Here is a 13163-nt window from a genome sequence, read left to right as displayed (position 1 = left end):
AATCTGTGTACCTCTCTATTCAGTAGAGCCCATGATGTTCTAGAGCACCTGGAGCACCTGAGGCCTGTGACCAGAATCCAAGGATTGCTGTTGGATTTCCTTCATTGAAAGAGTTATAGTTAATTATCATTTATCTGAGATGAAGAATATTTATTTTTGTTTGGAGAAATGCCGGCGGAGTAGATAGATAATGTAAGGCCATTTGAGGATCAAGATTTGATTATAGCACATAACCACATTTAATACCTTAAAACTACCTTTTATTTTTTGGTACGCTTTGCAGTTAGATTTAATGAAATTGTGTTTCTTCAGAATGTCTCTCACACAAAACACTTGATTTTACTTGATCATTATGCCATCTTTCCCTTCTTCATACCACGTTTAATGGCACAGGCACAGTTTTTAATTTTTATTTTACATTTTCTCAAGGGAAATTCTATAAGATCGTACAGAGAAAAGATAGTTCCCAGACTTAAACTTGTTTCAGAGTTTTTTTTTTTTTTTAATCTTTTTTTCTGTTAAGTAAATACAAGTTTTAAGATTTGTCTCTTGAATATAAAGTGTGAGTTCCCCTGGTCCTTTCCATAAATTCCCACATAAAACTAGTAGCCTCATATTTCTACTTCTGAGGTAGTAGGTTGTAGATAAGAGGGGGAGATCTAAGACTTCAATTGAACAAAGATTATTACAAGCTAACTTTACTTTTGAATATCTCTCCATTAGAATATAACCCCTTAATGAAGGGATTGTGTCTGATTAGTTCACTTTTGTATTCCCATACCTAGTACACTGCCTTGCATATGTTGGGTACTCAGTAAATATTTCTCAAATGAGTGAAAAGTACTAATCTAATCAGAAGCATGTTAGTGAGAGTATTATAACAAGATCGTGGAAGAAATAATCCATTTTATTCTGTACTATTAAACCATAGCTGAAGAAGAGCATTCAGTTCTGGTAGCACCATTCAAACCAGACAGATAAAAAAAAAAAAAAGTAAAATCAGGCCAAAACAGGTTATCTTAATGTTGCAAGGACTAGAAATGATACTTCTAGAAGAAGCAACAGAAAGACTAAAAAGGGATATAAAAAGTCTCTTGAGGTATTTAAAGCTTGGTTATATAGAAGAGGAACCTGTCTAAATTTTATGTTGCTCTTGATGGAAGAACCAGTATTATTATAATGAGGGGATTTTCAGCTTTGGGGCACTGTGTACGTATACATGTCTTAAATAGAATGGGATGCTTTGTGACATTGATTGAAAAGAGTTAGATGGAAACCTGTGATGGGTAGTCATTTGGATTAACTATAAGATCATTTTGAACTTCTCTTTTGGATAGAGATTCTTATTTCCTTCAGAGATCTATATTGGCACAATGGCTAAGCTTACAATATCTTCGTTTTTTGTTTTTTTTTTTTTTAGAATGGCTACACTCCTTTACATATTGCTGCCAAGAAGAATCAAATGCAGATAGCTTCCACACTCCTGAACTATGGAGCAGAGACTAACATTGTGACAAAACAAGGAGTAACTCCACTTCATCTGGCCTCACAGGAGGGACACACTGATATGGTCACCTTGCTTCTGGATAAGGGAGCCAATATCCATATGTCAACCAAGGTACTGTGTTCTTGCCTCTTGTTTCAGTCAAAAGCCTTTTGGATGAATGTAAATAGAAACCAATCAAAGATTACTTGCAATAAAAAGGGACAATGCATAAAACGGAAACAGGGATATCTTCTAAAACCCAAGGACAGAAAGGGAATCAAGTCTTATCAGGACTGGAAAACCTTAAGGAATCAAAGGGGCCACCTTCATAGACTCTCTGCTCGTGTTATTACATTTTTACATTTTGATTTTTCTCTGCCAGTCGATTTCATTCAATTTTCTCTGTGTATCTTCTTTGTCTGCTTCTCTGTGCATGTGGCAGAAGAGAGTACTCCACAGCTACCACTGTGGTTCAAGCAGTCAGCCCAGATTGCCCAAGTACCTGCTCATCTTAATTTTAAATTCCAGAGAGAGAGATGAGGAGTCTGTCTGGAGTTGGATCCAATTTAAGCTGGCAGGCTCATGTCCACCACCCTGGTCATTCTCTAGCCTGGCTGAGCATCAGAGACACCTGATGAGAGGCAGAGAACTCAGTAAAATAGAGATTCCTGAGCCAACTTCAGCCCTACATAATCATAATCCCCTAGTTTGGGGGTGAAGGTGGCAGGGAGGAAGGGATAGAGAATATGTGTTCTTAATAAGCACCTCAGTCAGTTCAGCCTTTTTCCAGAGACTGGACTTTGGGGACCACCATACTAAACTGTGATACAGTAACAGGGAGAGAGTGAAAAGCATATTACTGAAATATATGAACACTTAAATTTTTATAAGTGTATATATCCCCACTGGAGCCAATTGCCAAGAAACCAAAAAATTGGAGACTGTGTTTATTAGTTTTTTTTTTTATATATCCCCACTGGAGCCAATTGCCAAGAAACCAAAAAATTGGAGACTGTGTTTATTAGTTAATTCATCATTTAGCTCTCTTAACACGTGGCATGGATTTACTGAAAATAACATTTCTTAGGATTTTCCACAAATACACAAATGCTCACTGTTGTATACTCTCACTGTTCAGTTAATCTGTGCTTTTGGGAAGAATCAATTGCAAATTGGTCTTAATAACATTTATAAATAAATTAGGTAGCATGTATTCTTTAGAAAGTTCTGTGAAACAGGCAGCTTGTCTTAAATGCCTCCAGAGTTCTCCCTATGCCTTTATCACTCAGAGGTGTTCCAGTACATCTTTTGCTCTTATGCTCTTCTCTGTCCTCTGTCAAAAGTCCTCAAAGATCTTTTTTAGAAGTGTGGACATAGCAAATTGTAGAGTTAGCCTTCCAAAAGGTATTTATGTTTTAACAAGAATGAATATGATGAAGCTTGGTGGTAGAATTCAGTGTATTAGCCAGTTATAAAAGTCTGGGTCATGAACTTCACTGTGGCCATTGAAACCATGCCATCCCGGTGGTCCTTTACCCAGTTGGAGATATGCTAACCATGAAACCAATGGTAGAATATTTCATTTAATATCAGTATGAGAAGGGGCAATCAAGGGTTTATTGTCTTTGAAAATCAATCTTCATTTGAAAATAAACAAAGAAATCCATAAATCAAGCATAATTTTTAGTAGGGTAAAAATTCAAGACATTTCATGAAGCTCACTGGCAATGCTTCTGATGGTGTTAATTTTAATTCAAAAAGGTGATACATATTTAGAATCAGCTCTCTACGTCCTCTCTACTGCTATTGTTCTACACATATTGTTTCCTTCCAGAGAGTTTTAGCAGTCAGTCAGCAAATACGCAATGGGCATTTTTGACTTTACAAACTGAGCAATTAGGAAAATATTCAATTTGGATCACAAAGTAATTATGTTATCTTTATAACAATGATTTTAGTATTAGATTTGGGAGGTATCCTGAAGGCAGGATATATTTGTCATTTGAGTAAAACTTTAAGAAAATATGTTTAGATATATCTGAAAATAATATACCTATACCATACAGAAGCTATATATAAAAATATAACCTTCCCTGGGGAGAGAGGGAGAGCTATTGTTCAAGGGATACTGAGTTTCTGTTGGAGCCCTGGTGGCACCATGGTTAAGAGCTTGGCTGCTAACCAGAAGGTCAGCAGTTCATATCCAGCAGCTGCTCCTTAGAATGCTATGAGGCAGTTCTGCTCTGTCCTATGGGGCCGCTATGAGTTGGAATCTACTCAATGGCAGTGGAAGTTTCTGGGGTGATGGGAACCCTTGGAAATAGAGGTGATGACTGGACAATATAGTGAATGTAATTAATATCACTGAATAGTGTACTTAAAAATGGTTAAAATGGAAAGTTTTTGTTATATTTTACTGCAATAGAATTTAAAAATATGTATATATATATATATCACCTTCCCTTTTGGTTAATATTATAATAATTCAATTGAAAAGGTGTCTCAGGTAAGAAGCAAAACTGAAAATAAATTTTCTCATGTTTTTAAAAAAGAAATATGATCTTTTTTTATTTTTATTTAAGACCAACTGAAATCAATAACCTAGTACTCTCCAAATTATTATTTCTCCCTAAGATCTATAATATAGATACTATATTAATTCCTTATTCAATCACTGTGTAATAATAAAATAAAAGCCATTATGGAGTCCACCAGGAAATAAGTTCCTTTTCTGAGAAGAACCCCTTCAACATGTTCTTTTTTCTGATTTACTAGAAAGGTTCATGTAATATGATTCTGATATGCAAGGGGTGCCATAATAAACTGTAGATAATTTTTTACAGTGCTTATGAGTTTATAGTCTTAATATTTCTAGAAAATTAATTCTGAAAATAGAATTCACTTACCTTTGAAATCCCATTAAAAATGTCTTTGAGATATTTGATGATTATTTAATAGTCAATTCAATAATATTTAAACAGACTCTCTCTGTAAAGAGAAATATTTGTTTGCTCTTTTAATATGGAGAAAACTAAGATGAAGACAAGTCTACTGTTTTGGCCTAATATTCAGTTTATTGTTTATGATTATATATTTGTTCAGAAGTAATGACCAAATATTAATGCAGAACGTACATCCTATATTTCACTCTGATAGTTTATGAAGCCCGAAGCTGAGATCACTCAGAGCTATACGGATTGAAAAGCCTCAGGTCCTCAAGTAAAAATCCTTCTCTCTAGTGCTGAACATTTTTTCTCTCTGTAGATGAGTGTAACTGACATTTTTAAAGGTAAAAACACTTGTTGATTTCTAGAAGCAGCACTATGGATGGAGACCATGAATTTTAAAGAACATGATTTAGCTCTCTCAAGGTAACTGCAAATGCAGGAGAGCTGTGCTGCAGAGCAACGGCCAACACAGCTGGTAGATTTTCATTGGCTGTAAATTTGGGGAAAGCACATGTAGGCTCAGATCACAGGTAGCCTGTTACAGGTTACAGCTGCAGTCTGTGTAGGAAGAGGGATACACTAGGTATTTGAGTAATAGTGAGAAAGGGGAAGGAGACATATGGCATGAAGGGAAGTAACTGTAATTGGATGTTGAATTAAAAAATGTATTTTCTTAATGTATATATGGCATTTTACATAGAAACAAACAAAAAGGTTTATGGGACTAAATGATGAGGTTACTTTTTATTTAACATCTAGAGAAGCCTACATAACAGTACACTATCTTTGTGTGCTGAAGAAGATTATTCTGAACTAACTTCCCATAACACTGTGCATTACTTACATTGATATGATATTTTATTGATGAAAATATAGATTATTCCTATGGCTATAAGGTAGAAGTAGTAGTTATCAATTATTTAAGTGAATAAATAGATTTAGTAGAAGGCCCAGATGGTTCAAAATGAATATTGTTTGGGAGCTTATTAGCTGAGTTATTTTAAAGTTTCACATTATAATGTAAGTACCCAATATGGAAAATTGCTCAAAGTGTTGATTAAGTTAGAGAGTATGTCTTGGCTGAAAAGTTGTATTAACTTAGAGGGTTTGTCTTAGATATCAAAAAGTGCAATTTGTGGAAAGGGGCTATGAGTTTTATATGATTATTTCAAGACATAATATTACAGAAGATGGAATATATTTTCTTCTTCAAATGTGTCTCTTTGCTTCCATTTTTTTTTATAGAGTGGACTCACATCCTTACACCTTGCAGCCCAGGAAGATAAAGTGAATGTTGCTGATATACTCACCAAGCATGGGGCTGACCAAGATGCTCATACAAAGGTAAAGAAAATTACTGTCAATATTATGGCAGGTACTGACTTGGAGGATTCCCAGTAGCCTCCACTTATATCACCTGAAATCCAAGTCTCACCTCTTGTTTTATTCCATTTTGAAGCTTAGCCTAATCATGGCCCTTTCCTGCTCACAAATCTGCAGTTGGCTCTTCCTTTTTGGCTACAGTTAAGTCCAAATGAATAGCATGGTATTAGGACCCTCATGAAAAGACTCCAATTTTGCAAACTCAAGGCTACGTTCCCTTATTCCTTCAGCTAGTCCAGATGACTTACTGTTTCCTTCCTGTACTTGCCTGCCTCCATGTCCTTGGACCTGAAAGGCCCTCCTTTTATCTGTGTCATTGAATTCTACACATTCTTCAAGCCCATTTTAGCTACATCCTTCATGAATCTCCTCTCAATTGTCCTACCAGAGTCAGTCTCTCTTTCAGATCATATTATTTCTGCCTCTCTCTTAGTCCTTTGTCAGATTAAGTCACACACATGTCTCATCACCATTGCTGGTATTAAGTTCCTTGTGGTTAGAGATCTGTTTGTATTCATATTTGTATCCACGGGATGCATATAACCTAGTGACTTAGTGCCGTCAAGTCGATTCCGACTCATAGCGACCCTGTAGGATAGAGTAGAACTGCCCCATGAAGAGCTCCTGGAGGATTCAAACTGCCGACCCTTTGGTTAGCAGCCGTAGCACTTAACCACTAAGCCACCAGCGTTTCCGGGATGCATATAAAAAAAAAAAAAAAGTATATACTAAATAATATTTGTACACTCAAATTGAATTTCTACCCATCCAACCGTAACTGAAATTCTATCTAAGCCCTCCCCCCTTGAATATTAATTGCTAGAGTGGTAAAGTTTCTGCCTCATTTGTTTATTTGTGTATATGATTTTTTGTTGTTGATACAGCTTGGTTACACTCCTTTAATTGTGGCCTGTCACTATGGAAATGTGAAAATGGTCAACTTCCTTCTGAAGCAGGGAGCAAATGTCAATGCAAAAACCAAGGTAAAACATTTGTACTCACTTTCATTTTCTGTAAGGAAAAGGGTTCAGCCATCTGTATGCTTCACTAGCTCACCATAGTTACAAGTTCTGGTTTGTTTTTGTTTTTTTTAATTCTAAAGTGATTCCTAAGAAGTGATGTAATTTTGTAATTGCTTGATACTTTTTTATTCCAATAACCTTTGACAACCAGGTACCTTACCTTCAGAGCACTTATACAGTTAAAGTAACTGTCATAAACTTAGTTTACTGCAGTATACAATAGATGCCTGCTTGAACATCTAGATGTTCTGGCAGATTCCATTGTTTTAGGGCCTAATCCCTGCCCGCCTTGAGGAAATACAGACAGGCAGTTTAGACTGCATGCTTTTCATTTTTAATGAACTCTGTAACGTTGGGAACATCACATGGTCATGCTCAGTGAGGTAATAATGTGTAAGGGATGGGCTGAAAGTTGTCAAGAGTAATGCAGAGCTCACTTGATCCTAACTGTTTTTCCCAGTGGCATCTGAAGGGTTCTATTCAGCCAGACAAGGTCATAACGTAACATTGCACTTCAAGTCACTCAAATTGGTTTCAGGGGAAAGGGAAATACATAATACAGCTACTGCTAAGATGCATAATGAGCCCCTGGGTGGTGCAAACAGTGAAATCACATGGCTGCTAACTGAAAGGTTGACAGTTCAAGTCCACCCAGAGGTACTTGAAAGAAAGGCCTAATGACCTGCTTCCAAAAAATCAGCTGTTGAAAACCTTATGGAGCACAGTTCTACTCTGACACACACACATGGGGTCGCCATGAGTTGGAATCGACTCGATGGCAGGTGGTTTGGTTTTTGGTTATATTATACATAATATAACTTGAAGCTCAAGGTTAATTGGTCCAAAGAAAGGCATTTATTTGCATTTTTTTTAAGTTTATACATCAAGAACCCCTGATTCCAGCTATGTGAGTGGGCTCAAGTACATTAGTGCAAGCCACATTTAATAGTATTCAAAGCCATCATTCACGATGTTAATAAATAGAAACATACAAAAGTTTTTTGTAAATTAGTCTTTCTTTTTCTGTCTTCTTAAGAGAAGCAGAAAGAAAACCATTTCCATACACAATCATATTTATTAAAAAAAATAATGTAAAATCAAAATTATTTTAAAAATGATAAATATTATTGACATTTGTGATTCAAACACCTAACCTGACTCTAGCAAGAATGACTGCTGTCTAGTTTCTGCAACTGATCGTGGTGGTGGTGCAGGACTGGGCAGTGATCCATTCTCTTGTCCGTGGGGTCACCAAGACCTGGAGGCTGACTCATTTGTAGCTAACAGCAACAACAAAGCTTCCCCCCACTTCTTGAGTTCCTTGAAATTTACTTTGAGACATTTAAATGCTTCAATATAATCTTTCAGGCATTAGCTCCTTGGAAACCCTGGGGGCATAGCGGTTAGCAACTACGGCTGCTAACCAAAAGGTTGTCAGTTCAAATTCACCAGGGGCTCCTTGGAAACCCTAAGGGGCAGTTCTACTCTGTCCTATAGGGTCTCTATGAGTTGGAATCGACTCCATTGCAATGTTTTCTTTTTAGCTCTTACCTCCGTTTTTGCTGGGTCAGTTTACACATAATGTCCAGGAAAGACATTCTTGTTAGAATCCAGATAAATGAAACAATGCAATGAGACTTTTTTTTTTTTTTTGGCATACTTAGCAGGGCTTGAAAAGGCTTGCCATGTATATATATTTTTTTAATTAAGTGTTTGTTGAAATTGTTATAGTATTTAGAAGCCAGACGAATATATTCTCTAGATCACATCAATGGCCTCTTGCGATTTCATCTGTACTAAAATGGACATTTGATGGAGAGGAGAATCTTATTTTAATATTTCAGTGTTTTTGTTTTTTTTTTCCTTAAGTAAATTGTGTAGCTTTTACTGTTGAATTTGGAACTGTATATCTTCAGGGGAGTGAACGAATACATACCTCTAAAGACAATCTTAATAAACTTTTCGGAGTTTTTTCACGTGAAATGAAATCTAGATAGAGAATTGCTTTTCCTCTTCACGTCTCATGTGTAACCATAGTTACTAAAGAATTGCTTCTTTGCTCTGAAAAACTAAACATTTGTATTGCCTTTGTTTCTCACACATTCATGACTTGATGTAAGAAAAATGATCTTGTTTTATGGGACTATGAAAAAAAATTAGTTGCTTAAAATTAGAATGAAACCCTGTCACACCAGCTTTAGTAAACCAAAACCAGAATCACCAAACCTGTTGCTCTCAAGTTGATTCCAACTCATTTGGTTAATTATATGCTTGACTTGTGAAGAGGGTTTAGAATGATAGTATGTAAAATGGATTTTTTTAAATAAAATATACTGCAAAGATCCTAGAGCTCTTTATTGAGAAAAAATCTCTCAGTAAAGTTTGCTATTATTCTCATATAACTTTATTGTTTTAAAAAACATTGTCGTGGACAACTTATTTGATTCTTCACCAAACTTGAAATATTAGCCATTTCCATTTTAAAATGAGAAAATCAAGGTGGAAGGGGGAGATTTGCTAATAGTTAGTGGAAGAACTGGGTCTAGAGCTCCTAGCCAGATGGGTTCATGATAGTGAGTTAAGCTTCAACGAAAATGTTCATGTAGAAGCTTTTGTGTTGCTTCAGATTTTCTGGGCAAATGTTCTCATGCACCAGAGTCTTTGGGTAAAGGTTAGATAGATGGCAACTAGAAAAAAAAAAAAAAAGAGGACAAGTAGGAGCCCAGCTGGCTCAATGGCTAAGTGTTTGGCTGCTAACAGGAAGATGTGGCAGTCTGCTTTTGTAAAGATTACAGCCTTGGAAACCCTATGGGGCGGTTCTACTCTGTCCTAAAGGGTCTCTATGAGTCAGGATTGACTCTATGGCAACAGGTTTGTTTTGTTTTGGGGAGGGGGACATTTTCTTGTGTAAAATGTCCTTTGAGGGCACAGTGTACTATGACTACTGAGTACAAGAATGTTACTTTGACATTATTAATTTTTATAAGCACAGCACCTACTGTTTAGCATGTAGTGTGTGGTTAATAAGTGCTTGTTGAACAATTTAACTTGGCTGATACTGAAAATGTGAAACAAATTTGGGTGGTAGAACATTGTAAACACAATGGAAAGGAAGAATAGTCAGGAGAAGAAATGTCACTTTGTTCTCCTTAAACGCCCGTAGACAAGAGACTTAACTGATTAGAGAGTAGAGTCCCTGCAATAGCGATTAGTTTCTCAGGGTCCTGGTAATTGATTTATATTTTTAGGTTTCCTAGGGTCATTCCACTGTAGGGATTATAGAGGAAAGAAGACTTCTAATATGAAAAGAACTGTGGCTGTGCCACAGACTGAGGGACACTCAGGTATTCATGCCTATGGATTTATTCTTATGGATGGAAAAGCTGCAGTGAAAGTAGAGAATCCTGTGGCACTCTGTCCATATATATGCAGATGTCTTATGCAGACAGGATAAGCAAATTTATTCATATAGGTCATTAAGGGGCAATGATATTAGATAAAAAAAAAAAAAAAACCAAACCACAGCTATAGAGTTGATTCTAACTCATAATGACCCTGTAGGACAGAGAGTTCTACATAGAGTTTCCATAGAGTGTCCAAGGCTGTAAATCTTTATAGAAGCAGACTGCCACATCTTTCTCCAGTGATATCGGATATACCAAAAGCCAAAACCAAACCCTTTGCCATGGAATTGGTTCCAACTCATAGTGACCTTAAAAAAAAAAAAAAACCAGTGCCCTCGAGTTGATTCCAACTCATAGCAACCCTATAGGATGGAGTAGAACTGCCCCACAGTGACCTTATAGCGACCCTATAGGATGGAGTAGAACTGCTCCACAGAGTTTCCAAGGAGCACCTGGTGGAGCCCAATGTTACCAGCAGCCCATTTCTCAGCAGCAAACACTCCCTCACACCTTCTGTTCTGGTAGAAGAGACGAGGTTACGAAACAGCAAGATGAACTGACTGCAAGTTAGTTCATCTTGACCTTTTGGTTAGCAGCCATAGCTCTTAACCACTATGCCACCAGGGTTTCCATATATTGGATATAAGGGATATATAATTTTACAAACTGAGGGTAGGAGTACACAGATAAAATTTTATCGGGGAGGAAGTGGGCAAATAATAAAAAAAAGTAGTTCTGATATTCGTTGTCTATCATGATCTTGTACACAGGATCTGAACCTGAAATGACTGTGAAGAAATTACTTAACTCTACCACCTTTCATTTTATAATCTCTGGAAAGAGGATAAAAATATTCATGTATTCAATCAGTTGTTCATTTACTCATTTAAAAAAATTTTTTTTAACTCATTCAGTCAGTAATTATTGGTGAAACAAACATCTAATACACATGACAAGCATTCCGATTTTCAGACTGATAATGAAGATTGAAAGAGAGAATAAATGTAAGGTCCGATGTGTGACACAAAGTAAATGCTCAATAAATAAAAACTATTAATGCCTTGTGGCCCTGGCGGCATAGTGGTTAAGAGCTCAGCTGCTAACCAAAAGGTCAGCAGTTCTAATCTACCAGCTACTCCTTGGAAACCCTATGGGGCAGTTCTACTCTGTCCTACAGGATCGCTATGAGTTGGAATCTACTCAACAGCAACGGGTTTGGTTTGGTTTTTGTTGTTAATGCCTTGGAGTTCCTGGGTGGTACAAACAGTTAACACAATTGGCTACTAACTGAAAGGTTGGAGGTTTGATACCGCCCATATTTTTTATAGCTGCCTTGGCATAAAGGCCTTGTGATCTATTTTTGAAAAATCAGCCATTGAAAACCATCTGGAGCACAATTCTACTCTGACACGTAGGGGGTTACCATGAAGGGGGTTACCATGAATCGGAGTTGACTCAGTGCCAGCTGGTATTATCAATGCCCTGCTCTTCCTCCAAGTGTTCCAATACAGTATATTTAATGTGAAGATGTGACCAACTGGTACCACACCTGCCACCCACTTCATAGTTCTTAGCAAGATTGACTTCACACTAACCTTAACATGAATTCCTCAGGAATCATGGATCACAAATCATTCATCTGCATGAAAGTTTAGACCAGAATGTTAAACAGAACCTAGTTTTTAAAAATCATTTTCTAGCGAGGACAAGTTACTTAGCTTCCAATCTCCAAGTGTACCTGTAGGGTTTTCTTTGACCAAAGCTGTTTTCTGAAAGGAATATAAGATGTAGACTTGCTTTCATTGAGTTAGAATCCTGAAAGCTGGCCCAGATTTTAATTATTAGGAAAGTCACGATGAGCAAGCAGTGGTTTGTGTGATGTCTGTAGTCTTCAATCAAAAACACTTTTATTCTTTCTTGTTTCCTAGAGAAGAACTCGTGATAATACCCTTTCTCATTCTAAATCTCTTCTCAGCAGGCCCATTTTTAATGCTAATTGGTTAACATAAGAATAACTTGCAGTCAGTTCATCTTGCTGTTTTGTAACCTCGTCTCTTCTACCAGAACAGAAGGTGTGAGGGAGTGTTTGCTGCTGAGAAATGGGTTGCTGGTAACATTGGGCTCCAAATAAACAAAGCATCCTTGATGGTTTTGTTGTAAATAAGACTGAGAAATTAAAAATGAAGGCTAACCTAGTTTCTCTTTTCCTCTGTCAACTGATGCTCGGCCGACTGCCACTGTCGTCCACAGAACGGCTACACCCCTTTGCACCAGGCCGCCCAGCAGGGCCACACACACATCATCAACGTCCTGCTCCAGCACGGGGCCAAGCCCAATGCCACGACCGCGGTAAGATAGACGGGGCTGCCTTCTCCACACTTTCTTCCTCCTCTCCGGCCCCAGTGGCTTCTTGTCTGAGCTCCATTTTAATATATCCTCCTTAAATAAGCTGCCGGACTCTAGAGAAGTCAAGTTGCAAAGCCTTTGGAAAAGTCAGAGTGACTTCACTGGGAGTGTTTGCTGGGGGGTGGGGGGAGGAGAACAGGCAGCCTGACTCTGGGGTCTTCTCTCTGGAGAGTAGACCCTACGCTTGGGCTGTTAGAACATGCTGGGCTAACAGCTGGCTCTCAGATGTGAGCACAAGTTGATCCCTCCCCCTTGGGTTTCTTCTGGTAGCAAAGTTTCAATGGCTGCTGGTTTAGACAAAGCTCATTGAAATGTGGAGCCATTGAAATGTAAACTAAGTGCTGCAATTAAACAAACAGGGATCCCGAGTGGCCCGGGCTGGAGCCTGGATCGCTGGCTTTTGTTATTTGGCTGCATGGTGACCTTCTGCACAGCTGCAGCTAAGCATGTTACTGCGTTCCCTACGGTCACATCTTACCTGCAGCAGGTGGAGTGAATAAGTGCACCTCTTTCG

The 13163-nt window shown here is 37.6% G+C and overlaps 1 protein-coding gene across 15 annotated transcripts in view; it reads left to right on the top strand.

The window, feature by feature from the left end:
* ANK2 (ankyrin 2) overlaps positions 1 to 13163 on the top strand; it is a 765621-nt gene that overhangs the window by 649327 nt on the left and 103131 nt on the right. For 14 of the 15 annotated variants that reach the window (XM_049885478.1, XM_049885480.1, XM_049885477.1 and 11 more), the window contains 4 exons: positions 1421 to 1618; positions 5680 to 5778; positions 6702 to 6800; positions 12494 to 12592. In XM_049885478.1, the coding sequence (XP_049741435.1) occupies positions 1421 to 1618; positions 5680 to 5778; positions 6702 to 6800; positions 12494 to 12592 (495 nt within the window). Of the gene's footprint in view, positions 1 to 1420; positions 1619 to 5679; positions 5779 to 6701; positions 6801 to 12493; positions 12593 to 12716; positions 13137 to 13163 lie in introns of those variants that run through there. The other variant, XM_049885481.1, reaches the window with a different exon arrangement.

Source organism: Elephas maximus, chromosome 5 (genome assembly GCF_024166365.1).
Source record: "Elephas maximus indicus isolate mEleMax1 chromosome 5, mEleMax1 primary haplotype, whole genome shotgun sequence".
NCBI lineage: Eukaryota > Metazoa > Chordata > Mammalia > Proboscidea > Elephantidae > Elephas > Elephas maximus.
Note: the sequence above shows the minus strand (reverse complement) of the source record. Positions and strands in the feature narration are given on the sequence as shown.